Genomic DNA, 26,638 nt, shown 5'->3' on the forward strand with positions numbered 1-26,638 from the left:
TCAGGATTCTTTAATTTCTTTTATCTGAATCAAATATGGAAAAATAAACCTAACATAGGGCTGGGCGATATGGCCCTAAAAGAATATCACGATGTTTCAGGCTATTTTTGTGATGACGATATTCTTGACGATATTGCGAAATACTTAAAAAGATAGAAAATTTGATTTTTTTTAAGTCTGTATAAATAAATAAAAATCTAACATGTAGTTTGAAGTGCAAATCTCAACAGTTGCCAAATACAAAAAAATTACTCTTGACTCTTGAGTATGAGCAAATAATAAAAATAACCATTTAGGGGTTTCGGGGGCATATTTTAATGATATTTTGTAAAAGGAGAATAAATGTTCTTGTATGTTTTATTTAAGGCATCTTATTTTGACAGTCTTCTTGTGAGTTCTGTGGTGGATTCTCTTTTTTTGGTTATTTGTGTCTTTTTTTAGTCATTTTGTGTCTTTTTTTGGTCATTTTGTGTCTTTTTTCAGTCCTTTAGTCCAACATAAAATGTGATTTTGAATCTTTTTTTTACTTTCAAAACACTATCATGCTCAATAAAGAATTTTAAATGTTGCAAATGTGCATTAATTTCATTAATTTCAAAATTACTCTTGACTCTTGAGTATGAGCAAATAATAAAAATAACCATTTAGGGTTTCGGGGGCATATTTTAATGACATTTTGTAAAGGAGAATAAAGGTTCTTGAATGTTTTATTTAAGGCATCTTATTTTGACGGTCTTCCTGTGAGTTCTGTGGTGGATTGTCTTTTTTTGGTCATTTTGTGTCTTTTTTTTAGTCATTTTGTGTCTTTTTTTTTGTCATTTTGTGTCTTTTTTTTAGTCCTAACACACTGTGCTCTTATTTTGAAAGGTGCATGTGTTTAGCGACAGGGAGTAAGTAGCTTTTTGTGATCAAAACAACTTTAATTGTTAGCTAATATTAACCTTACGCCACTACATCAAGAAGTAGGAATGTTGCCAATATCATGATATGCATTAAAATAAAAAAAATATACCGATATTATCGTGAACGATACGATATGGCACACCCCTAACCCAGCTATTCTCAACCTTGGGGTCGGGACCCCAATTGGGGTCGCGAGATGATTTCTGGGGGTCTCCAAATCATTTTGGAAGTCAGCTCTGTCTCCACTGTGTTAAAGTGTTCATGTGTTAATGTGTTTTAGTCTTTTTGGTCACTTAATATCTTTTTTTTTTTGTCATTTTGTGTGTTATTTGGTCATTTTGTGCATTTTTTTGGTCATTTTGTGTCTTTTTTCGAACATTTTGTGGTCAATTTGTGTATTTTTTGGTCATTTTGTGTCTTTTTTGGTCATTTTGTGTCTTTTTTGATCATTTTGTGGTCAATTTGTGTATTTTTTGGTCATTTTGTGTCTTTTCGATCATTTTGTGGTCAATTTGTGTCTTTTTTTGGTCATTTTGTGTCTTTTTGGGTCATTTTGTGTCTTTTTTGATCATTTTGTGGTCAATTTGTGTCTTTTTTGGTCGTTTTGTTTCCTTTTTTTGGTGATCTGAACTGTGCGTGTGAGATTCTGTTCAGTGAGTGGGGGTCGCGGACAATATGCATGTTAAATTGGGGGTCACGACTCAAAAAGGTTGAGAACTACTGCCCTAACCTAACATTTATGTTTTTTTCCCCTTCAATTGTCTTCCAGGCTGTTCCTCCAAGTCATTCAAGCTGTACTCCCCCAAGGAGCCCCCCAACGGTAGCACTTTTCCCCCTTTCCACCCCGGCACCATGCTGGACAGAGACGTGGGGTGAGTTTTATCTCCGTGTGTTCTGTGTGTTTTGTTTATCTGCTCTACCAGGTGACGGTTTACGGCTCCAGCCTTTAAGCGTCTCCGACAGGTGCTTTTTTTATTATCGCATATTATGTTTGCACTGCCTTGCAAATCCAGCCGGACTGTCATGAGTTTAATTTCCTCAACGAGACGCTTGTCTGGAAAACATCCACTGGTGATCGATTCAGCCTGGCAGCTGGTTGGCTGCTTTCTGGGAGAAAGTAGTTCAGATCAGCTGTTCTCAACCTTGGGGTCGGGACCCCAATTGGGGTCGCGAGATGATTTCTGGGGGCCACTGTGTTAAAGTGTTCATGTGTTTTCATCTTTTTGGTCCCTTAATGTCTTTTTTTTGGGTCATTTTGTGGGTTTCTTTTGGTCATTTTGTGTTGTTTTTAGTAATTTTGTATCTTTTTTTTAGTCATTTTGTTTACTTTTTGGACATTTTGTGTCTTTTTTTGGTAATTTTTAGTTTTTTTGGGTTATTTTGTGTCTTTTTTTGGTCAATTGGTGTCTTTTTTTTTTGGTCATTTTGTGTCTTTTTTTTTTTTGGTCATTTTGTGTCTTTTCTGGTCATTTTGTGTCTTGTTTTTGTCATTTTGTGGTCAATTTGAGTCTTTTTTGGTCATTTTGTTTCCTTTTTGGTCATTTTGTGTCTTTTTTTGGTAATTTTTTTCTTTTTTGGGTTATTTTGTGGTCATTTTGTGTCTTTTTTGGTAATTTTGTGTCTTTTTTTGGTCATTTTGTGGGTTTCTTTTGGTCATTTTGTGTTGTTTTTTAGTCATTTTGTGTCTTTTTTTTAGTCATTTTGTGTCTTTTTTGGTCATTTTGTTTCCTTTTTGGTCATTTTGTGTCTTTTTTTTAGTCATTTTGTGTCTTTTTTAGTCATTTTGTGTCTTTTTTTTGGTAATTTTTTTCTTTTTTGGGTTATTTTGTGTCTTTTTTTGGTCATTTTGTGTCCTTTTTGGTCATTTTGTGTCTTTTCTGGTCATTTGTTTACTTTTTTTGGTCATTTTGTTTCTTTTTTGTATGATCTGAACTGAGATTGTGTTCAGTGAGCGGGGGTCGTGGACAACATGCATGTTAAATTGGGGGTCGCGACTCAAAAAGGTTGAGAACTACTGGTTTAGATGGTAGTGACAACAAGTGGCACTGTGTTGGAGATTTGAATGATAGTGACTGGTTGTATGATTGAGAAGCTTCACAGCAAACACTGATGTTTAGATGCAGCAAAAACTGGTTTCAGTTGATAGTTTGGCTAATATTAGATGTTTTCAGGAAGCTGCCATGTTTTACCAGTTAGAAACACTCATTCATACACAGTGTCACGTCCCAGAATCAGTATACACAAATGTAAAATGTTTTTTCTCCACAATATTTTTATTTTATTTTCAGTTTATAACACTTTGACATACAGCTTTTACATTCATGTATCGTCATTCAACTTCCATATTTTAAGATAGCTGCATTTACATAGACAGAAAAATAAAAACAAACAAAACATAACACTTGGAACAGGTATTATATGCTCCTCCCAGGGTTTCCTGCAGGAAAAAACTTTGGCCAGGGGGGGAGGTGAGTGGGGGGGTTTAACCCGAGAACGGGAAAAAGGATAAATTAATGAATTACTTAGATTGTTCAATTATTGTTTTTGCTCTCAATATTAAAGAGAAGATGCTTAATCAATTTTTATTTTTGGCTCCCAAAATATGAGAGAAGTTGCTTAACGATAAACCCACAAACATGATGATGGAAAACAAGAACTGTTTATTTCTGGGGTCATGGCCTAATAAGTTTGGGAACCCTTGGCATACAAAGCAAACAGAAAATTCAGAAACAGACTAGGGATGCTCCGATCAGGATTTTGGTTCCGATCACCGATCCGATCTTACTGAAATCAGTATCTGCCTATCCGATATTTCCGATCACCGATCACAGCGTCGTAAACAGTAATTGAATTATTATAATAATTATTATTGTGTATTGTGTAAGTATGAAAATAGGAGATGAGAAAGTATTATGAATTGACAGCAATCTGTTTTATTGCAGGGAACTTGCAACACTCCACTCTAGCTATTACTCTCTTAGAGACAACTTCAAGCTTGCATAGACTGTTTAATCATAAAATCAAATACTTTTCATAAGTGCAACATTGCATTTCTTTAAAGCTGGGGTCTCAAACTCAAATTATCTGGGGGCCGCTGGACGCAGTATCTGGGTGAGGCCGCATCAGGTATTCCACAAAAAAAACGTTGCTAAAAAAAAATCCAAACTTCTCAAATGCCATACTAACAGTTATTTAACTTCAAGGGCTTCTTCTGAACATGAACTGTCCTGAACATGAATGTGATATTAAAGAACATGAACGGTTCTTCTGAAAAAGGCTTCTCCTGCCTACTTCTTGCTGCCAGATGTATATGTATATATATGTTCTCACAGAACGGATATAGAGAAAGGCAACATGAAACAGATTTTTATAATGATAATAAATCGCTTCGGAACCATTTTTTTTTATGCAGCACCCTTGAAATAAGTAAAGTAGGCCGGTTCCTGACTTGTACCCATAAATGCTCCTCACTTTCACTTTTTGGACAATTCCGTCTAGACTAATATGTTTCAGTGTAATTTTAGCCACCTACTATCCAGGTAAACGCCTGTTGAGTTACTAAGAGTACAGTGAAACTGTGTCCAGCTGTGTGAGCTGAATGTTTAACACTAAAAGCTGATTTGTCTTGACTTGTGTGGCTCTGTGGATTTGGAGGCTACACCTCTGCAGGAGTGTGTGTTAAAGCTCCTGCAGCTGCAGCTGGTGATTGTGTTTGTGTGTATCTGAGCAGAAGTGTTGTTATTTACTGTCTCCTTGTATCATCCAATTTGTGCCGTGTTTGGCCGGCGTCCCAGAGTCGTAAAGAGAGACACGCTCCTGCAGAAGGGCATATTAGCACCATAGCTAAATGTAATAATCTCTCTGTGTCTTTTTTTTTCTGCAGTCCCACCCCGATGTATCCTCCCACATACCTGGAGCCCGGAATAGGGTAAGACTGCATTGTTTCCTATTATCTACAGCTGGTAATAATAACACCAGTAAAGATTAGACCGTGGGAAGTCGTGCTCTTATCTTGCTTTTAAAAAATGTGTTTTGTAGTTTGATACGAGGCTAAACTAGGTGTTGAAACTACCCTTAAAATATGGAAACACTAGTTTCACTTCTATCTTGTAATAGTCTAGACCAGGGGTCTCAAACTCGCGGCCCGCGGGCCAATTGTGGCCCTCGTGACGATATTTTGTGGCCCTCACCTTGATATGAAAGTTTAATGTGAGTTTTATATGAATGGCACTTTGTGTGTGGAAGGTCCCTTTAATTACTATTTTTGGTAATTGTATGTTTTTTTAAATAGTTTTGTGTCTTTTTTTTAGTAATTTTGTGTCTTTTTTTTTTTAGTAATTTTGTGTCTTTTTTGGTCATTTTGTGTCTTTTTTTTGATCATTTTGTGTCCTTTTTTAAATAATTCTGTGTCTTTTTTGGTCATTTTGTGTCTTTTTGATCATTTTGTCTTTTTTAAATAATTTTGTGTCTTTTTGATCATTTTGTCTTTTTTAAATAATTTTGTGTCTTTTTTAATAATTGTATGTCTTTTTTAAAATAATTTTGTGTCTTTTTTTAAAATAATTTTGTCTTTCTTTTAAATAATTCTGTGTATTTTTTTTATCATTTTGTGTCTTTTTTTAAAAATAATTTTGTGTCTTTTTTTGAATAATTCTGTGTCTTTTTTGGTCATTTTGTGTCTTTTTGATCATTTTGTGTCTTTTTGATCATTTTGTCTTTTTTAAATAATTTTGTGTCTTTTTTAATAATTGTATGTCTTTTTTTAAATAATTTTGTGTCTTTTTTTAAATAATTTTGTCTTTTTTTAAATAATTCTGTGTATTTTTTTGTCATTTTGTGTCTTTTTAAAGTAATTTTTTTTTCTTTTTTGGTCATTTTGTGTCTTTTTTTTAGTAATTTTGTGTCTTTTTTTGGTCATTTTGATACTGCCTCCAGCAGCCCCCAGGTAATTTGAGTTTGAGACCCCTGGTCTAGACGGATTTCAGAATAAAGGCCTTCTATAAGAAGTGAGGAGCATTTATGGGTACAAGTCAGGAACCGGCCTACCTTACATATCTCAAGGGTGCTGAGTCCAAAAAAAATGGTTCCCAAGCGAAATTTTGAGTTTTTGACCTTCTAATTTGTATCAAATGGCCACCAAATTGCCCATCTTGCTCAGTCGTTGGACCATTTCCCCTTAGTTTTTTTGTAAGTAGACAATCAAAGATGAGGAAATTAAGTTTCTGGATCTATAGTCTAGAGTCAGAGCAAGGATATAGTGGAGGCTCAGTGCCTTTTTTATGTATACACACTTTTCCAGAATTTAATTGAAAATGATGCAGTTTAATGTCTCAGTCTACTCTGAAATTAATGCACATTTGCAACATTTAAAATTCTTTATTGAGCATGATAGTGTTTTGAAAGTAAAAAAAAGATTCTAAATCACATTTTATGTTGAACTAAAGTACTAAAAAAAGACACAAAATGACCAAAAAAAGACACGAAATGACAAAAAAAGACACCAAAAGACACAAAATGACTTAAAAAAGAGGAGGCTCAGTGTCTTTTTTTATGTGTGTGTGTGTATATATATATATATATATATATATATGAGATATATAGATATATATATGAGATATATAGATATATATATATGAGATATATATATATATATATATATATATATATATATAGAGAGAGAGAGAGAGAGATATATAGATATATGTATAGATATATATATTTATAGTTATATATATATATATATATTTATAGTTATATATATATATATATATATATATATATATATGCAAAATACCAACTGGAACATTTAAAAGTGATATTGATTGAATATTTATGTCGGCCTTAAAAAACCCACACAAATAATGCTTAATTTCACCTTAAAAGTTGGTATTTTGCATACATATATATACATAAAAAGACACTGAGCCTCCACTATATCCTTGCTCTGACCCTAGACTATAGATCCAGAAACTTAATTTCCTCATCTTTGATTGCCTACTTACAAAAAAACTAAGGGGAAATGGTCCAACGACCAATGGTCGCCATCTTGATATGCAAATGAGAAGGTCAAAAACTCAAAATTTCGCTTGGGAACCATTTGTTTTTGGATTCAGCACCCTTGAAATAAATAAACTAGGCCAGAATCTAACTTGTACCCATAAATGCTCCTCACTTTCACTTTTTGGACAATTTCGTCTAGACTATAATACAAATAGCTAACTCTTCTCAACTCCTCTCCTGCTTTTGTTTCCTCCTTCTCCTCCAGGAGGCACACACCATACGGCAACCAGACAGACTACAGAATATTTGAACTTAACAAACGGCTACAGAACTGGACAGAGGTTGGTAGACACACACATAAAAAACACTCTAATAATAGATCAATAAGTAATAAAATCATCGGTAACGCTTTATAATAAGGTCCTTAATAACCATTAATTAACAAGTAATAAGGCATTGTTCTCGCTTTAGATCCGGTAGTTGCAAAAAGCATAGTTAACTTATAGTTAACTTATAATAGATGAGCAATAAAGTATATTTTAATATCAATAAGCAAACAAAATAAGATTAATAAAGGCATGGCAAAGACATAATGGGTGGGTCATGGGTGTTTGTAATGCCATTATTAACACTTATATAAGCTTATAAACACACAATAATGTTAATAAGCATCTTGTAAGGACTTACAAGGGCCTTATTACTTGGTAATTAATGGTTATTACAAGGACCTTAATGTAAAGTGTTACCAAATCATGTAATAATTGTGTTATTGTGTCACTGATTGTGTTTCTGTAGGAGTGTGATAACCTGTGGTGGGATGCTTTTACTACCGAGTTCTTTGAAGATGACGCCATGTTGACTATAACTTTCTGTCTGGAGGATGGACCCAAACGTTACAGTAAGAAACATTTCCTCTCCGTTCATACAGAAACCACTTCATAAGTCCTACAGCCAAAAACAGACTGCACACTGCAACATGTTAACCCATTTAGGCCTAAAAAGCCTGTAACGCTTCTACTAAATAATAGATTTTTCAGCCTCTGTAGCAGATAGAAATGAAATTCAGAGTTCAGAATTCAAATTAAGAGCTAATAGCTGTTATATCTCAGCTCACTCCGCTATAGTCGTCTTCTGCCATGATTTCAGTTCTGGAAAAGTCCCATGATGCATTGCGACTCTTTTTTTGGTCTTTTTTTTGTAATTTTGTGTCTTTTTATGTCATTTTTTGGTCTTTTTGTGTATTTTTTTAGGCATTTTGTGTCTTTTTTTTGTCATTTTGTGTCTATTTGCGTCTTTTTTAATTCATTTTGTGTCTTTTTGTGTCTATTTTTCGTCATTTTGTGTCTTTTTTTTGTCATTTTGTGTCTTTTTATGTCATTTTTTGGTCTTTTTGTGTCTTTTTTTGTCATTTTGTGTCTTTTTTTGGTCATTTTGTGTCTTTTTGCGTCTTTTTTGTCATTTTGTATTTTTTTGGTCATTTTGTGTCTTTTTTTGTCATTTTCTGTCTTTTTATGTCATTTTTTGGTCTTTTTGTGTATTTTTTTAGGCATTTTGTGTCTTTTTTTGTAATTTCTTGTCTTTTGCGTCTTTTTAGTCATTTTGCGTCTTTTTTTTTAGTCATTTTGTGTCTTTTTGTGTCCTTTTCTGTCATTTTGTGTCTTTTTGCGTCTTTTTATTGTCGTTTTGTGTCTTCATCTCCATGATTTCAAAGTTCTGGAAAAGTCCCATGTTGCATTGCGACACTCCCACATGTATTCTGATGCATTTCATTAGCCAAGAGACCGAAAATAGGTGGAAAAAAACTACAAAACAACGTATCTGCTTTCCTGGTTTTAATGGTAGAAATGCAGTAATGCTTTCACGGCTTAAATGGGTGAATCTCCTTCCTGTCTCATGCCCCGTGTGTGTTTTTTCTCTTTTCCTCTGAAGCAATTGGCCGGACGTTGATCCCGAGGTACTTCCGGAGTATATTCGAGGGCGGAGCCACGGAGCTCTACTACGTGCTGAAACATCCCAAGGAGTCCTTCCATAATAACTTTGTCTCCCTCGACTGTGATCAGTGCACCATGGTCACCCAGAATGGAAAGCCCATGTTCACACAGGTGTGTGTGTGTGTTTCTCTCACTATTGTTGTGTCAACCGCTTGTTTGAAATGATTTATGCACTGAAACCAACTTTGTATTCCAGATGTTATTTGATTTAAAACAATCTGTCGGTCAACTAATGCAGTGGTTCCCAAAGTTTTTCTACTTTTCCCGCCTTTTCTATCGATATTTGTAATTTTTCGAGTAGAGTCATGGTCTGATTTAGCTTTTACCACACTGTAAAAAATGTTTGCAGAAAAAAACGTAAAAAAAATGTATATCACTGTATTAGACACTTTTATAATAATAATACATTACATTTTTATAGCGCTTTTAAAGGTACTCAAAGTCGCTTTACATGACAGGAAATTTATTGTTACAGAAAAGACTTGCCCAAAGAAGAATCAAATTGACCACAAAATGATCAGAAAAAGACACAAAATTACCAAAAAATTACATAAATTAAGCAAAAAAGGATTCAAATTGACCACAAAATGACAAAAAAAAATACTACATAAAGACACAAATTGAGAAACAAAACAGCCCAAAAAAGAAACAAAATGACAAAAAACACACAAAATGACCAATAAAACACACAAAATGACTAAAAAAATCACAAAATGACCTGAAACACATGAACACTTTAACACAGTGGAGACAGAGCTGACTTCCAAAATGATTTGGCGACCCCCAGAAATCATCTCGCGACCCCAATTGGGGTCCCGACCCCAAGGTTGAGAACAGCTGCCTTAAGCAACGTGATCAGCCCAACTCACAGCTCTGTGTTAGAAGTGTCCTGTTTGCTTTACGTCTGTGGTTAGAGGTGCAACTTTTCCAAGTCTTTGCATAGATTCCAGCTGCTGTACGGGTCAGTGACTAATAAAGGTTGGTAACATGTCAAATGGTGTTACTGCAAAAAAATGATAAATATTAAATACTTCATCCAGCTACATTGTATTTAAGTGGACTTATACACATAATTACTTATTAATTCTAAAAAACACCAAATTATTTTTTTTAATCATTTCTACATTTACACATTTTTGTCAATGTTGAGCAGAAAATATTCTAAATACAACCATTTTTATCTAAAGTTTTAACAAATTATGTAAAATTTGTTACATACCATAGTGTTGCAATGTAAATGTGGATTGTTTTTTTTTTCTCATTTTAGTTCACATTTATTCTCCTGTATGTAATCAGATTTTAACGGGAAAAATTACTGGTCACACCAACTAACACTGGGTTAGATGACCAAAAAAAAACAATTACCGAAGAAAAGACACAAAATGACTGAAAAAACACTAAATTACCAAAAAAAGACACAAAATTACTATATAAAAAAGACACAACTACCAAAAAGAGACACAGAATAACCAAAAAACGACACAATTACCAAAAAAGATACAAAATTATTTTAAAAAAGACACAAAATTACAAAAACAGACAAAATGACTGAAAAAACACTAAATTACCAAAAAATTACACAAAATTAGTAAAAAAAAAAAAAATACACAATTACCAAAAAAGACACAGAAGTACCAAAAAAGATACAAAATTATTTAAAAAAAGACAAAATGACCCACAAAAGACACAAAATTACCATTTTTATGGGAAAGATTACTGGTCACACCAACTGACACTGAAGACACAAAATGACCAAAAAACACTTAATTACCAAAAAAGACACCAAATGACAAAAAAAAAAGACACAACTACCAAAAAGAGACGCAGAAGTGCCAAAAAAGATACAAAATTATTTTAAAAAAGACACAAAATTATTTTAAAAAGACAAAATTACCAAAAAAGATACAAAATTACTTAAAAAATACACAAAATGACCCAAAAAAGACACAAAATGGCCATTTTTATGGGAAAGATTACTGGTCACACCAGCTGCCACTGGGTCAGATGACGTCATTGACCCATGTACTGACCCGTGTCCTCTGAACTCCTGTAGGTCTGTGTAGAAGGACGCTTATACCTGGAGTTCATGTTTGACGACATGATGAGGATAAAGACGTGGCACTTCAGCATCAGACAACACCGTGAACTCATCCCCCGCAGTATACTGGCCATGCATGTGAGTAGATTCAATGACCACATATGGTTCACTGATATAATATATATAATATATATATAAATATAAAATGATGTGTGTTGATTCTCAGGCCCAGGACCCACAGATGCTGGACCAGCTGTCTAAAAACATCACAAGATGTGGCCTGTCGAACTCCACACTCAACTACCTCCGAGTAAGTGACTTTTTTATTCTTACTTTATTTTATTGTTTTACTGTTTTTAGTATTTTATTGTTTAACTACACTACCGGTCAAAAGTTTTAGAACACCCCAATTTTTCCATTTTTTTATTGAAATTCAAGCAGTTCAAGTCAAATGAACAGCTTGAAAGGGTCCAAAGGTAAGTGGTGAACTGCCAGAGGTAAATAAAAAAAGGTAAGCTTAACCAAAACTGGAAAATAATGTACATTTCAGAATTATACAAGTAGGCCTTTTTCAGGGAACAAGAAATGGGTTAACAACTTAACTCTATGGAGTCTTGGGCTATTTTGTCCATTTTTGAATTCTTTTCATGTCTTTGTAAGTCATTTTGTGTCATTTTGTATCTTTTTTTAAGTCATTTTGTGTCTTTTGGTGTCTTTTTTTGGTCATTTTGTGTCTTTTTGTGTCTTTTTTTGGGCATTTTGTTTCTTTTTTAAGTCATTTTGTGTCTTTTTTTGGTCATTTTGTGTCTTTTGGTGTCTTTTTTTTGGTCATTTTGTGTCTTTTTGTGTCTTTTTTGGGGCATTTTGTTTCTTTTTTAAGTCATTTTTTGTCTTTTTTAAGTCATTTTGTGTCTCTTGGTGTCTTTTTTTTTGTCATTTTGTGTCTTTTTTTAGTCCTTTAGTCCAACGTAAAATGTGATTTTGAATCTTTTTTTTCTTTCAAAACACTATCATGCTCAATAAAGAATTGTAAATGTTGCAAATGTGCATTAATTTCAGAGTACACTGAGACATTAAACTGCATCATTTTCAATTAAATTCTGGAAAAGTTGGTGTGTTCTAAAACTTTTGACCAGTAGTGTATATTTGTGTATGATTTTTATTGTATTTTAATAACTTTTTTTTAAATGTGCTCTATAAATAGACTTTGACTTGACTTGACTAAGTGAAGCACACAACATATTTCTGTTCAAGTCATAGTTTACAACACTGATTCCCCCAAAATGGGACACTTTATAAAACATAAATAAAACCAAAATGCATCACATTCAGAGTGTATATTTACAAAAACACTTCGGATATACAACAGCTGTCACTAAGGATTAACAAATGGTCACATTTATCTATTTTCTTTTGCATTTTAGAGGTGTTCTGGATTAAAATGAAAAGCTTTTTAAGAAGGCGAGAAACGTTTTAAATTATAGCTGCGTCCGACTTTGACATTTGAAATGATAATTGCAAAAACCAAATATAGTTTATGGGAGTGACGGTACGTTCTGTTCACTGTGATGATTATTTGCTTTATCACTGTTGCTCCAGAACATCAAAAACATTTTAATATTTTTTGTTGTTGAGGGAGTAAAGGTGCTGGCTCGTGGTACCAGGACACTTAAAGACTTACAGAGTATTCATTTGAGCCTTTATTCCTACTTCAATCCATTCTTTGATTGAGAATTTATTTGAACACAAAATAAAAGATGAACATTTAAAAACAAACGAACAACAATAAATACAAGACAACAACACAAATGAAACAACAACAAGACTCAACACTTATTTGTGTTCAAAAGGAGCCAAAGCTTATTAAATCCCTTCTCCCTATGTTAATTTACTATATTCAGTTATATAACAATAATATTTATATATATGTATGTATAACACATAGTAATGTAGTTTATAAACTCATTATTACCATTATTAACACACATAACTTGTTATTAACTTACAAACACATAAGTACACATACACCCATGTAGTCATAATGAGACAACAATGAACAAACAAACAACAATAACACACAAAAAAGAAAAAATAGTAACACATTTAAGTAATAAAACGTCAACAATAACCACCTACTGTCATTTTACACACCCGTTTTAATCCCTATATCGTGTGAAGACATGCTTTTTATATTTGATTTTGAAGTGTTTCATGTTTGAAGATTGTTTTATTTCTTCACACATCCCGTTCCATATTTTAACTCCACTGAATGAAATGCAAAACCTTTTCCTATTTGTATGTATTTTGATGACTTTAAAGTTATTTGACTTTAAAGTTATTCTCATCACTTTGTGAATTATTTGAGCAATGTAAGTGGAATTTATAGTTTTACCTGAAAGAATCCCTTTCTATCCACATATTTTAGACATTAATTTTTTTATCAGATGCAATAATTCAAGATGTTTTGTTGGTATCTTGTGATGCTAAGGTTGGGTAGGTTTATTTTATTTGCACAGTTATAATTACATAAAATGACAAAGATAACATATAGTGTAAAGTGCAGGGGGAGGCAGAAAACCAAGATGGGTTTATTTATTTAAAGCCTCCATCTAAAATGTCAAAGTTATTAGAAAGTAATAAACTGATAACAGAAAAAACATATGTATAACATCAACAAGTTATAATGACAATAACAAAAAAAAACAAAAATGAACATGTTATTAAAGTGTATTTGTGTGTGAATTAGAATTTTAAAACAGCAGTTAAATGAGCTTTTAGACATCTTTAGAAACATTTTAAAGAGATGGAGTCCTTTGCCAGATGGGAAAAGGTTTTTATTCCATAATTTATTCCCTAAATTGAACACAAAACCCTATAGACACAAAATGACCACAAAATACACAAAATTACTACAAAAAGACACAAAATGACTGAAAAAACACTAAATTACCAAAAAAAGACACAAAATTAATAAAAAAAAATGATACAAAATTACAAAAAAGGACACAAAATGACAGAAAAAAAAATAATTACTTAAAAAAAGACACAAAATGACCAAAAAAGACACAAAATTACAAAAACAGACATAAAATGACTGAAAAAACACTAAATTACCAAAAAAAAGACACAAAATTACTAAAAAAGGTTGTACTTGTTATGCCCTAATATTGTTATAAAACATTGTTATAAAACAAAAGACATTGATACAACGGTACTATTGTTTATCGTGATAGTTTCTGGGAAAATAAATTTATATGGTGACAGGCCTAATGGTCTCTTTTGAATTGTGTTTATATGAGAATATCAAGTCTGTATATGATGTAATTTGACGTACTGGAGCGTCTCAAATGATCTTTATGACAGTTTAATCTCTAACCTGATGCCTCTCTGTTCCTCCTCCAGCTGTGTGTGATTCTGGAGCCCATGCAGGAGCTGATGTCCAGACACAAGACATACAGCCTCAGCCCCAGAGACTGCCTCAAGACCTGCCTCTTCCAGAAATGGCAGAGGATGGTGGCGCCACCAGGTGGGTGAACAACACGCCACGAATAAAGGCACACACAACCACATAAAGCAGGGTCTCCAACTCAAATTACCTGGGGGCCCCTGGAGGCACGATCAGAATGACCAAAAAAAGACACAAAATGATCAAAAAAGACACTAAATTACAAAAACAGACACAATATGACTGAAAAAACACTAAATTATTTAAAAAAAGACACAAAATTATTTTAAAAAGACAAAATTACCAAAAAAGACACAGAATTACAAAAAAGACACAAAATTACAAAAACAGACAAAATGACTGAAAAAACACTAAATTACTAGTAAAAAAAAGCTATACTAAAAAAAAGACACAACTACCAAAAAAGACACAGAAGTACCAAAAAAGATTATTTAAAAAAAGACACAACATTATTTTAAAAAGACAAAATTACCAAAAAAGACACAGAATTACCAAGAAAGACACAAAATGACAGAAAAAAACTAAACTACTTAAAAAAGACACAAAATGATCAAAAAAGAGACAGAATTACCCAAAAAGACACAAAATGACACAAAAAAGACACAAAATACACTAAATTACCAAAAAAAGACACAAAATTACAAAAAAACAACACAATTACCAAAAAAGACACAGAAGTACCAAAAAAGATACAAAATTATTTTAAAAAAGACACAAAATGATTTAAAAAAGACAAAATTACCAAAAAAGACAAAAAATGACAGAAAAAAACGAAATTACCAAAAAAGACACAAAATTATTTAAAGACACAAAATTACCAAAAAAAAAGTAAATAAAGGGACCTTCCCAGACAACACGGTAAAGTGCCATTCATATAAAATTCACATTAAACTTTCATATCAAGGTGGGGGCCACAAAAGTTTAAGTTTGAGCCCCCTGACATGAAGCCACAGTGTATCTATAACTCTCTCTCTCTCTCTCTCTCTCATCCTCTTTCTGTAGCTGAACCATCAAGACAGGCGCCCAACAAGCGGCGGAAGCGTAAGATGTCAGGTGGCAGCACCATCAGCGGAGGAGGAGGAACCAATAATAACAACAACAACAAGAAGAAGAGTCCCGGCAGCGGCTTCCCTCTGTCCAGCCAAGTCCCAGTGAGTCCACGCCGCCCCCTAGTGGCAGCACGCTGCTACAGCGCAGAAACACACACACACACACACACACACACACACACACACACCACTGCTACGTTCACACATCAACTGCTGCATTTAATCATTGAGAGACGCTCACATGTCATCATGTCATCCAGATAGGAAGCATTGAGTTCCTTTAAACATGAATCGAGGTGAAAACAAATCTCTGGAAATATTTATACAATTACTATGAATCATCATTTGTGTTACCAACTGATAAAAGTTGAATAGCAATGACCTGATTGTAATCAAGGTGTGACAGGTGATTTAGGGAGATGATTTCTGGGGGTCGCCAAATCATTTTGGAAGTCAGCTCTGTCTCCACTGTGTTAAAGTGTTCATGTGTTAATGTGTTTTAGTCTTTTTGGTCACTTAATGTCTTTTTTTTGGTCATTTTGTGTGTTTTTGGGTCTTTTTGTGTGTTTTGGGGTCATTTTGTGTCTTTTTTTGTGTCTTTTTTCGATCATTTTGTGATTTTTTTTTCGTGTTTTGTTTCCTTTTTTTAGGTCATTTTGTTTCTTTTTTGGGTGATCTGAACTGTGCGTGTGAGATTGTGTTCAGTGAGTGGGGGTCGCGGACATCATGCATGTTAAATTGGGGGTTGCGACTCAAAAAGGTTGAGAACTACTGGGTTAAACTGATGGTATTTATTGGTCAAAATTGCTATTATCAGTTAAACAGTTATTCACGTGAATCCCTAGTTAAAAATTGGCACTAACATGGGTTTTGGCTGATCTAATTATAAGTGGACAGCTGTATGAATGTTCCCAGCTGGCGTTAGAATGAACTGAAACATTGGCCGGTGTGTCATAAGGTTACAGGACAGTCTCTAGTCGTCTCCTACATTCATCAAACACAAACATGTGAAGTCATGGTCTGCCTGTGGTCCCTTGGGACCTGCGTACTGAGGACCAAGCTGCCTTCACCAGGCAACCACAGCACACAAACCACCAGGGGGCGATCAGTGTGTTTTGGGGAGTTGTCTTGTTGTTCATCTACATACACAGACATGAAAAGAAAATATTAGACCATTTTTTTCTTCAATGTCTTGTTCATTTTAATGCCTGGTACAACTTAAGGTCCATTTGTTTGTACAGATGTAATGATAACAACAAAAATAGCTCATAAGAGTTTAATTTAAGAGCTGATATCTAAACATTTAACATGGTTTTCTTGATTATAATCAAAATCATTATCAAGAAAACCATGGAAAATGTCTAGATATCAGCTCTTAAATTAAACTCTTATCAGCTATTTTTGTTGCTATCATTATATTTGACCAAACAAATGTACATCTAGTTGTACCAGGCATTAAAATGAACAAGAAATTAAAGAAAATAAGGCTGGTCTAATAATTGTTTCCATGACTTTAAGTGTTTACTCGTGGTGTTACTGTCCCTTTAAGCCACAGAGGGACACTGTCCCTTTAAGACGTCAACATAAGAGTCAGACATGCTTAACGTGCAGATAATATCCGGAGATTTTTTTATTATTTGCTCAGTATTTATTGCAGCTTGAGACTTTAGACCATTATGTTCATGCTGCACGGTGCTTCTGGTGCTTAAACCCGGCTGGACCGCGCAGGCATGAGATTGATTGATTGATTGATTGATTGATTGATTGATTGATTATAACCAAAATCATTATCAACAGGAAAGCTGTTCTACCCGTTCCCTCCAGCTAAAGCAGTATATTGACTGCTCCGCTTCTGTTTTCTTATATGTCAGATTATCAACCTTTGTTTACATTTTCAACATTTGCTTTTTTTTATTGAGCATGATAGTGTTTTGAAAATAAAAAAAAAAGATTCAAAATCACATTTTATGTTGGACTAAAGCAGCTGTTCTCAACCTTGGGGTCAGGACCCCAGTTGGGGTCGCGAGATGATTTCTGGGGGTCACCAAATCATTTTGGAAGTCAGCTCTGTCTCCACTGTGTTAAAGTGTTCATGTGTTCATGTGTTTTAGTCTTTTTGGTCATTTAATGTCTTTTTTTGGTCATTTTGTGTCTTTTTTTTAATCATTTTGTGGTCAATTTGTGTCTTTTTTTTGGTCATTTTGTTTCCTTTTTTTGTCATTTTGTGTCTTTTTAGTCATTTTGTGTCTTTTTTTTTGTCATTTTGTGTCTTTTCTGGTCATTTTGTGTCTTTTTTTAAAATCATTTTGTGGTCAATTTGTGTCTTTTTTGGTCATTTTGTTTCCTTTTTTTGATCATTTTGTGGTCAATTTGTGTCTTTTCTGGTCATTTTGTTTCCTTTTTTGATCATTTTGTGTCTTTTTAGTCATTTTGTGTCTTTTTGGTCATTTTGTGTCTTTTTTTTATCATTTTATGGTCAATTTGTGTCTTTTTTGGTCATTTTGTTTCCTTTTTTTGATCATTTTGTGGTCAATTTGTGTCTTTTCTGGTCATTTTGTTTCCTTTTTTTGGTCATTTTGTGTCTTTTTAGTCATTTTGTGTCTTTTCTGGTTATTTTGTATGATCTGAACTGTGCGTGTGAGATTCTGCTCAGTTTGCGGGGGTTGCGGACAACATGCATATTAAATTGGGGGTCGCGACTCAAAAAGGTTGAGAACTGATTGATAGATTGATTATAACCAAAATCATTATCACCATGAAAGCTGTTCTACCCATTCCTTCCAGCTGAAGCAGCATATTAACAGCTCCGCTTGTGTTTTTTTGCGTCCCTGCAGGACGTGATGGTGGTGGGCGAGCCCACGCTGATGGGCGGAGAGTTTGGCGACGAAGACGAGCGTCTGATCACGCGGCTGGAGAACACGCAGTTCGACGCGGCCAACGGCATCGACGACGAGGACAGCTTCAACAACTCCCCGGCGCTGGGCTCCAACTCGCCCTGGAACAACAAGGCCCCGTCCAGCCAGGAGAGCAAGAGCGACAACCCCACCTCACAGGCATCGCAGTAGAGCCCAGAGCCCCCAGAGCAACCTCAACACAAACCCCTCTCTGCCACTCCTCAGAACCCCCCCAAAAACCCCCCCGACAGCCACGAGTGCAACTAGCAAAACAGCCCATCAATGCTCCCAGACATCACCAACAGAGCTCAGAATCATCAAACACACACAGAGGGGGCCGAGGGAAACCCGGCATGACTCAGACTCTGAGCCGTCGCTGTGACTTTCTCATGTTTAGGCCTCTTGTCTCCCCCTTTTTCCTTCATCTCACACTCAAAATGTCCCATCTGCTCTCGCTAAATTTTCTTGTTTGGACAGCGACATGACCGAGGAGGCGCTGGCTGGGAATCCAGGGAGAAACTGTGCACACTCAACTATCCACACTGACATGTAGGAAGGGCCGGAGTAGAGGGGGATGGTGTCAGCGGGGCTTCGAGATGGTGGCGAGTTGCTTAGGGACCACTTGTCCACCCGTCCTCTAAAAAACGGCTCTCAATCCTGGTCCAATCTGTCCACGCATGAGCCACTCGTAATGTCTGTTCATAGAGTATATGTGTGTGTGTGTGAGTGTGTCAAAAAGTGTGTGAGGAGAGGCAGTCTGAGCTTATTTGTGGCTTTTGCTGAAGCAGATCGACCAGAATTTAGAGCCGGTCTATAAAAACCATTGAGATCCACACACACACACTAGTAGGCGAGCTGAAATGTGGCACTAGGGAAACAAACACACAAACACAAACACAAACACAAACACAAACAAATAAACATAATGATTGAAGGATTTTGAGTCCCCTAGTGCCAGAGCCATCTCTGATTAGACTACAATGGATGCAGTCTTTCAAACAGAGAGCATTTACCACACACACATACACACACATGCACACACACACACACTATTACACATTTTAAGAGTTTTTATACAGTATATATTTCCCTAGAATGTTTTTTAATTTGTATTAAACGCCTTCATTTCAATTGTTACTTTTTTATTTTCTACCAATACTGAAAAGCTACAGACCAAGGAGCAACACAGGACTTTTATCCCTCCCCCCTCTAAAATATATTGTTTTTATCTTTTATGTTTATAAAAGAGAAATAATTTAGTGTGGATGTTTTTATTTTGTCTTTTTCGTTCCTTTTTTGGAGATTTAAATTTTTGTGTATTTGTGCTTGTATATTTAAGGTAGTAGCAAAGTTCTGTCTGACTGTAATAAAATGTATTCTTACTTAGATTTACCTAAAGCCATCCCGATCTAATGTAAAGAAACAAAAATAGGAAAAAGGAGAAAAAACACTCATGAACCTGTTCCCTCTATCTTCCCACCTGCTCTTTCCTCTTCCCTCTTTTTTAAAACTTGTGTAAATTAAATTACAAAAACCCCGGGGGTACAATGGCACCATGGAGTGATGATTTTACCGTTTCAGAAGATTTTTATTTTCTTTCTATTTATTTGGGAAACTTTTAGAAATTCACACATTCATGATTCATGTATTTCATTCATACAGGAAGTGATTTTTCACTTAAAATTCATCACAATTTTTGTGTAACTGCAACTTTCGACTTGATGTCAAGTGAATGTGCTCACTGGATTTTAGTCAACTGGTGAATTTCATATTTCATCACTGACTAAAACTGATTTTTTTTGTCTAAATTGCCTTCATTTGTGCATTTGTCTTTCACAACCACCAGAATGATCCATCAATCATCCAGACATCTTCTAAAGCCAGCTTAACATTAAGTTCAGTCGTCACATTGGGTAGCAACGCTGAGTCTGTAAAGATAAAAGTTTGTTTTGTACATTTCCATTTTGTTACAGTTGATTCCAGCAACAGTTATGACTGAGTTTGAATGGTGACTTGTACCTTCTCCAATCCCTGTAGAAAAATCATTGTTTGATATATATTTTTTGATTTGGTTAGTTTCTGCCCTTGATAATTAATGTATGGTACCAATAAAAAGATACATTTTCACTTTATAAGATTGATTTTTGTCATTATTGCAACACGACTAGTTAAATTTGGGTGACAGTCAGTTTACTGAGTTTTGGTCATTTGAATGTTTAACCCTGTGGAGTCTAAAAAAAAAAGCTCTAAATCTTGACTTCTTCATCACATCCAGACTAGAAAACAAAGCAGCGTGGAGCCCTACTGTAAATTTACCTCTAAAGTTCTGGCTGTAAACTCCATGAGGCCAGTTTCAGTTTGACAAAATGACTAAAAAAAACACAAAATGACTAAAAAAAAGACACAAAATGACTAAAAGACACAAAATAACTAAGAAAGACACAACAAAAGACACAAAATTACAAAAAAATGACAAAAAAAATACACTAAATGACAAAAAAGACACAAATTGACAAAAAAACCCACAAAATAACTAAAAAATGGCCAAAAAAAGACAAAAAAGATGTAACAAAAGACACAAAATGACCAAAAAAAGACACAAATTGACTAAAAGAGACAAAATGACCCAAAAAGAGACAAAATAACTAAGAAAGACACAACAAAAGACACAAAATGACCAAAAAAAAAAGACAAAATGACAAAAAAATACACAAAATGACAAAAAAGACACAAAATTACACAAAATGACTAAAAAAGACACAAATTGACAAAAAAACACACACAAAATAACTAAAAAATGACCAAAAAAGACACAAAATAACTAAAAAAGACGTAACAAAAGACACAAAATGACCAAAAAAAGACACAAATTGACTAAAAAAAGAGACAAAATGACCCAAAAAGAGACAAAAAACACAAAATGACCAAAAAAGACTCTGTGACAATGACCTGTTCCCTGACCTGCAGAATGACTCATCGGTATTGGAAGCATGACTTCTTCATGACATCCAGACTAGAAAACAAAGCAGCGTGGAGCCCTACTGTACATTTACCTCTAAAGTTCTGGCTGTAAACTCCATGAGGCCAGTTTCAGTTTGATGATGATATATCAAGTAAAACTGGAGACAAGCTCAAATAGATTTAGTATCAAATGATAGAACTGGATGGAACCCTCTTATATGGTAGATTTGACACCTTTGGTCACATTTGACACATTTAAAAAATTTTTATTGAGCATGATAGTGTTTTGAAAGTAAAAAAATAGATTAAAAATCAAATTTTATGTTGGACTAAAGCAGCTATTCTCAACCTTGGGGTCGGGACCCGAATTGGGGTCTTGAGATGATTTCTGGGGGTCGACAAATCATTTTGGAAGTCAGCTCTGTCTCCACTGTGTTAAAGTGTTCAAGTGTTAATGTGTTTTAGTCTTTTTGGTCACTAAATGTCTTTCTTTGGTAATTTTGTGGGTTTTTTTTTTGTCATTTTGTGTCTGTTATGATCATTTTGTGGTCAATTTCTGTCTTTTTTTGGTCATTTTGTTTCCTTTTTTAGGTCATTTTGTGTCTTTTTTTGGTAATTTTGTGTCTTTTTTGGTAAATTTATGTCTTTTTGTGGTCATTTTTTGTCATTTTGTGGTCAATTTGAGCCCTTTTTTGCTTAATTTTATGTCAGGAGGTCAGAATGGAACTTTAAATTTTTAGCAAGGGACTTAGATTAAAAGTAACAATAAAATATAAAAAAATATATAAATTAAGAATAACACCACACACACTCTTCAGTCCTGGATGTCAGAGCTGCAGCCTGCCTCACACATAACACCACCTCCCAACATCACACTTCCTCTCCAGCCTTTCTTCTTCTCTGTGTCACTCTGCACCTGCAGAGCTGTAAAGGCTGTCAGTGAAGCCTCCAGCCAGCTGAAACACTGAGGGTCTCCCGGGGTTAAAGTAAAGCTGTAACTACTTGGATGAAAACTCTCACCTCCATGGAAGAGCACACACACTTTCTCCTCACTCGATCTGTCAGGCCGCCTGACACTGCCAAGCTCTTTTTTCTCTTCTTTTTCCTGGAATTCAGCCATATTTGTGAGTCCAAAAAGGCAAAGAAAGGAGCAGCATGCACTTCATATATCACATGGATTGAGGTCAATTTGCTTTCTTTGCATTTGAAGGGCTTTTATTGTTGTCTTTCATGGTCTTTCAATGGTTCATATTCAGGTTATGGAAATCCTTCGAAACACCGGAGTTTCAATGTGATGTTTTCAAGGTTTGAAAAATGCTCAGGTCATTAATAAAGTGCTTAACCCTATACTTGGTTGGGGCTATTTGACTTGAAATACTGGAAATGGACTTTTCCATCATATTCTAATGTATTGAGATGTCACTGCTACAACATTAGTTGTACCAGAGGAGTCTGAACTACTGGTTTAAATTTGACAAAATTATTCTTACTGTCCTGATTGGCCTGCATGCCGGTGTGCATTATTGCTCCATTCTGGCCTTTTAACCCTTTATCAGGCAAAGAACTATATTTGGTAACTTCAGGTAATACTTCGAGAAAAAAGTTGCAAATTTACTAGATTAAAGTGGCAAATCTACAAGAAAAAAAGTCGCAGATTTAAGAGATTTAAAGTGGCAAATCTGCGCAAAAAAAGTCGCAGATTTACGAGAAAAAAGTGGGAAAAAGCAACTTTTTTCTCCCAGATTCACCACTTTAACCCTTAATAGGACACTCATTGAAATACTTACAAATTCCAAATTTCAACCCTAGAGAATATTGGAGGATATTACATACAGCCAGAATGTGTAAAAAAAACATACGAAAATAATATTTTGAGAAAAAAGTTTACGAGATTAAAGTGGCAAATCTATGAGAAAAAAATGCACAGATTTATGAGATTTAAAGTGGTGAATCTGGGAGAAAAAAGTAGCTTTTTTCCCACTTTTTTCTTGTGAATCTGCGACTTTTTTCACGCAGATTTGCCACTTTAAATCTCTTAAATCTGCGACTTTTTTTCTTGTAGATTTGCCACTTTAATCTAGTAAATTTGCAACTTTTTTCTCTAAATATTACCTGATTCTAACTACCAAATATAGTTATATATATAAGTTATATAGGGAAATAAGCAGTGGTGGGATGTAACTAAGTACATTTCCTCAAGTACTGTACTTCTACAATTTTGAGGTACTTGTACTTTACTTGAGTATTTCCATTTCGTGTAACTTTATACTTTTACTTCACTACATTTAGATCCAAATATTGTACTTTTTACTCTTTTCAGGTCGAGATTTAACTTAAAAAAATATGATATATTTAAAGTGATTAGACAATTTATTAAATTAAACCTCATAACACAATATTTAGTGATTAAAATGAGCCCTGGCTTGAGAAAATAATCCACTGCTTACATAACTGCCTCAATAATAATAATAATATATATAAAACAATCTGAGTGGCTCCATTCTGCATAACGAGTACTTTTACTTTTGATACTTTAAGTACATTTTGATGCTAATACTTTTGTACTTTTACTTCAGTAAGTTTTGAATGCAGGACTTTTACTTGTAGTGGAGTAATTTCACAGTGTGGTATTAGTACTTTTACTTAAGTAAGAGATCTGAATACTTTTTTTTCCACCACTTGTAATAAGTTGATATACCAAGTAAAACTGGAGACAAGCTCAAATATATTTAGTATAAAATGATAGAACTGGATGGAACCCTCTTATATGTTAGATTATCAACCTTTGTTCACATTTGCAACATTTAAATTTTTTTATTGAGCATGATAGTGTTTTGAAAGTAAAAAAAAGATTCAAAATCACATTTTATGTTGGACTAAAGGACTAAAAAAGACAGAAAATGACCCAAAAAAAGACACAAAATAACTAAAAAAGACACAAAATGACTAAAAAAAATACAGATGACTAAAAAAAGACAGAAGATTACTAAAAAAAAGACACAAGATGACTAAAAAAGACACAAAATGACCAAAAAAAGACACAAGATGACTAAAAAAAGACATAAAATGACTAAAAAAATACAGATGACTAAAAAAGACAGAAGATTACTAAAAAAAGACACAAGATGACTAAAAAAGACACAAAATGACCAAAAAAAGACACAAAATAACTAAAAAAGACACAAAATGACTAAAAAAGACACAAGATGACTAAAAAAGACACAAAATGACCAAAAAAAGACACAAAATAACTAAAAAAAGACACAAAATGACTAAAAAAAACACAAAATGACTAAAAAAAGACACAAGATGACTAAAAAACACACAAAATGACCATAAAAAGACACAAAATAACTAAAAAAAGACACAAGATGACTAAAAAAAGACAGAAGATGACTAAAAAAAGACACAAGATGACTAAAAAAGACACAAAATGGCTAAAAAAAGACACAAAATAACTAAAAAAAGACACAAAATGACTAAAAAAAGACACAAGATGACTAAAAAAGACACAAAATGACCATAAAAAGACACAAAATAACTAAAAGACACAAAATGACTAAAAAAAGACACAAAATAACTAAAAAAGACACAAAATGACAACAAAAAAACCACAAGATGACTAAAAAAAGACAGAAGATGACTAAAAAAAAGTCTTTTTACTCCACTACATTTAGCTGACAGCTTTAGTTACTTTTCAGTTCAAGATTTAACATAAAAAAACATGATATATATACCACTGGTAATAAGTTGACTTACAAACAGCTGACCCATTTTGAAAGAATGAAAAAACAGGAAACAAATTGTTTATTTATAGCAGCGATTCTCACTTCACCTTAAATCTGAACTGGTTCTTCACAAAATGAAACATTAACTAAGAGGAATTTGGCTTAAAACATCTGAACTACAAGCTACAGAAAGTTTAAACCTCCCTTGTGAATGTTTAGAGTGTTAAGTGTGTGTGTGTGTAATCTTCCTGTGTGTGTCCGTTAATGTTCTCTTTCACCTCTCCAATGATGTTCCTCTCTTCTACCTCGCTCTCATTATATTCTGATTCTCCTTCCTCTCTCTTGCCTCATCTCCTGCTCCGTCTAATGATGCGGCAAAAGCAGAGCTTGTCTCATTTAGTCTGGAAATTGAGGCGCTCCATGTAGTCTTTGCCAGAAATATAGGACCCTTGATGGTAAAGTTAATTTACCAAGGAGCTCACGAGGTCAAAACACAGAAGCATTAACTGTTGCTCTAAATTGGAGACAAAACCGCTGTGCAATTTATTATGGAGGTGCAGAGAGATGGGTCTAGCAGAAAAGGCTAGACTTTTATTCAATCACACATGCTGACAAATGTGAATCAGCAACCGGCTGTTGTAGTTAAAAAGCAGTTATTCTGCATTTGACTGACTTCTCTAATTTCCTCTGTGTGGTGGATCAGGAAGCATTGATATAAAAATGACAGGAAACTGCCATTAAACACTGCAGTTAGTGCAAAAATGAATGTCTACGATTAAATGAAGCTCTGTCTTTTCAATTTATTGAAGATATTTCAGAACATTATGGAACAAGTGGGTGCAGATGTAAGGAAGTGAGCAGCTCAAGCAGAAATCTCAGTTATCTTCCACCTCTTTGTGCTGCAAATGAGTAACAAGTGGCTGTAGATCACAGAGTTTTAAACCCTTTGTCAACTTTCATATGCAGTCATGACTTTACATCATGTTCAGTCCAAGATTCACTGATCCTCTTCAGTATCACACTACACTGCAAAAAAGCCAACTTGTATTTTTTGGCCTAAAACAGTGATTTAAGTTGGTAAAACTTGGAAATATAAATTATTGACATTTAGGGCAATAATGTCAGTTAGCACAACAAAGGAAGCCAGTTGTCTGCTCAAAAACAAGTTGGTGAGTTGTTGTTACTTATATCTTTAAGTTGGGGTTCACAACAAGGGACAATAGTTCTGATAACTCTTATTTCTTTGTTGGGAAATGCAGGAAAGCGGTGAAATTCAGTCATTAGCGGAAGCTAGCGGCTAACTGATGCTAGCGGCTAACTGATGCTAGCGGTGATGCTTGTTACAGCTACAAGAGTAGCCATTAGCGCAGTAGTTCTCAACCTTTTTGAGTCGCGACCCCCAATTTAACATGTATGTTGTCCGCGACCCCCGCTCAAGCCAGAGACTCCTTGAAAAGACACAAAATTACCCAAAAAAGAATTAAATTGACCACAAAATGATTTTAAAAAATGACTAAAAAATTACATAAAATTAAGCAAAAAAGGACTCAAAATTGACCACAAAATGACAAAAAATTACCACAAAAAGACACAAATTGACCAAAAAAG

The 26,638-nt window shown here is 34.2% G+C and overlaps 1 protein-coding gene across 2 annotated transcripts in view; it reads left to right on the top strand.

Moving 5' to 3' along the window:
* ldb1b (LIM-domain binding 1b) overlaps positions 1–20,476 on the top strand; it is a 44,693-nt gene extending 24,217 nt beyond the window's left edge. For both annotated transcript variants that reach the window (XM_059350724.1, XM_059350804.1), the window contains exons 2-11: positions 1,673–1,775; positions 4,787–4,831; positions 7,169–7,244; positions 7,699–7,801; positions 8,833–9,005; positions 10,948–11,070; positions 11,159–11,242; positions 14,335–14,458; positions 15,401–15,549; positions 18,282–20,476. In XM_059350724.1, the coding sequence (XP_059206707.1) occupies positions 1,673–1,775; positions 4,787–4,831; positions 7,169–7,244; positions 7,699–7,801; positions 8,833–9,005; positions 10,948–11,070; positions 11,159–11,242; positions 14,335–14,458; positions 15,401–15,549; positions 18,282–18,512 (1,211 nt within the window). In that variant the 3' untranslated portion in view covers positions 18,513–20,476. The remainder of the gene's footprint in view (positions 1–1,672; positions 1,776–4,786; positions 4,832–7,168; positions 7,245–7,698; positions 7,802–8,832; positions 9,006–10,947; positions 11,071–11,158; positions 11,243–14,334; positions 14,459–15,400; positions 15,550–18,281) is intronic.
* The last annotated feature ends 6,162 nt before the right edge of the window (positions 20,477–26,638 follow it).

This window comes from Centropristis striata, chromosome 1, assembly GCF_030273125.1.
Source record: "Centropristis striata isolate RG_2023a ecotype Rhode Island chromosome 1, C.striata_1.0, whole genome shotgun sequence".
NCBI classification, from domain to species: Eukaryota; Metazoa; Chordata; class Actinopteri; order Perciformes; family Serranidae; genus Centropristis; species Centropristis striata.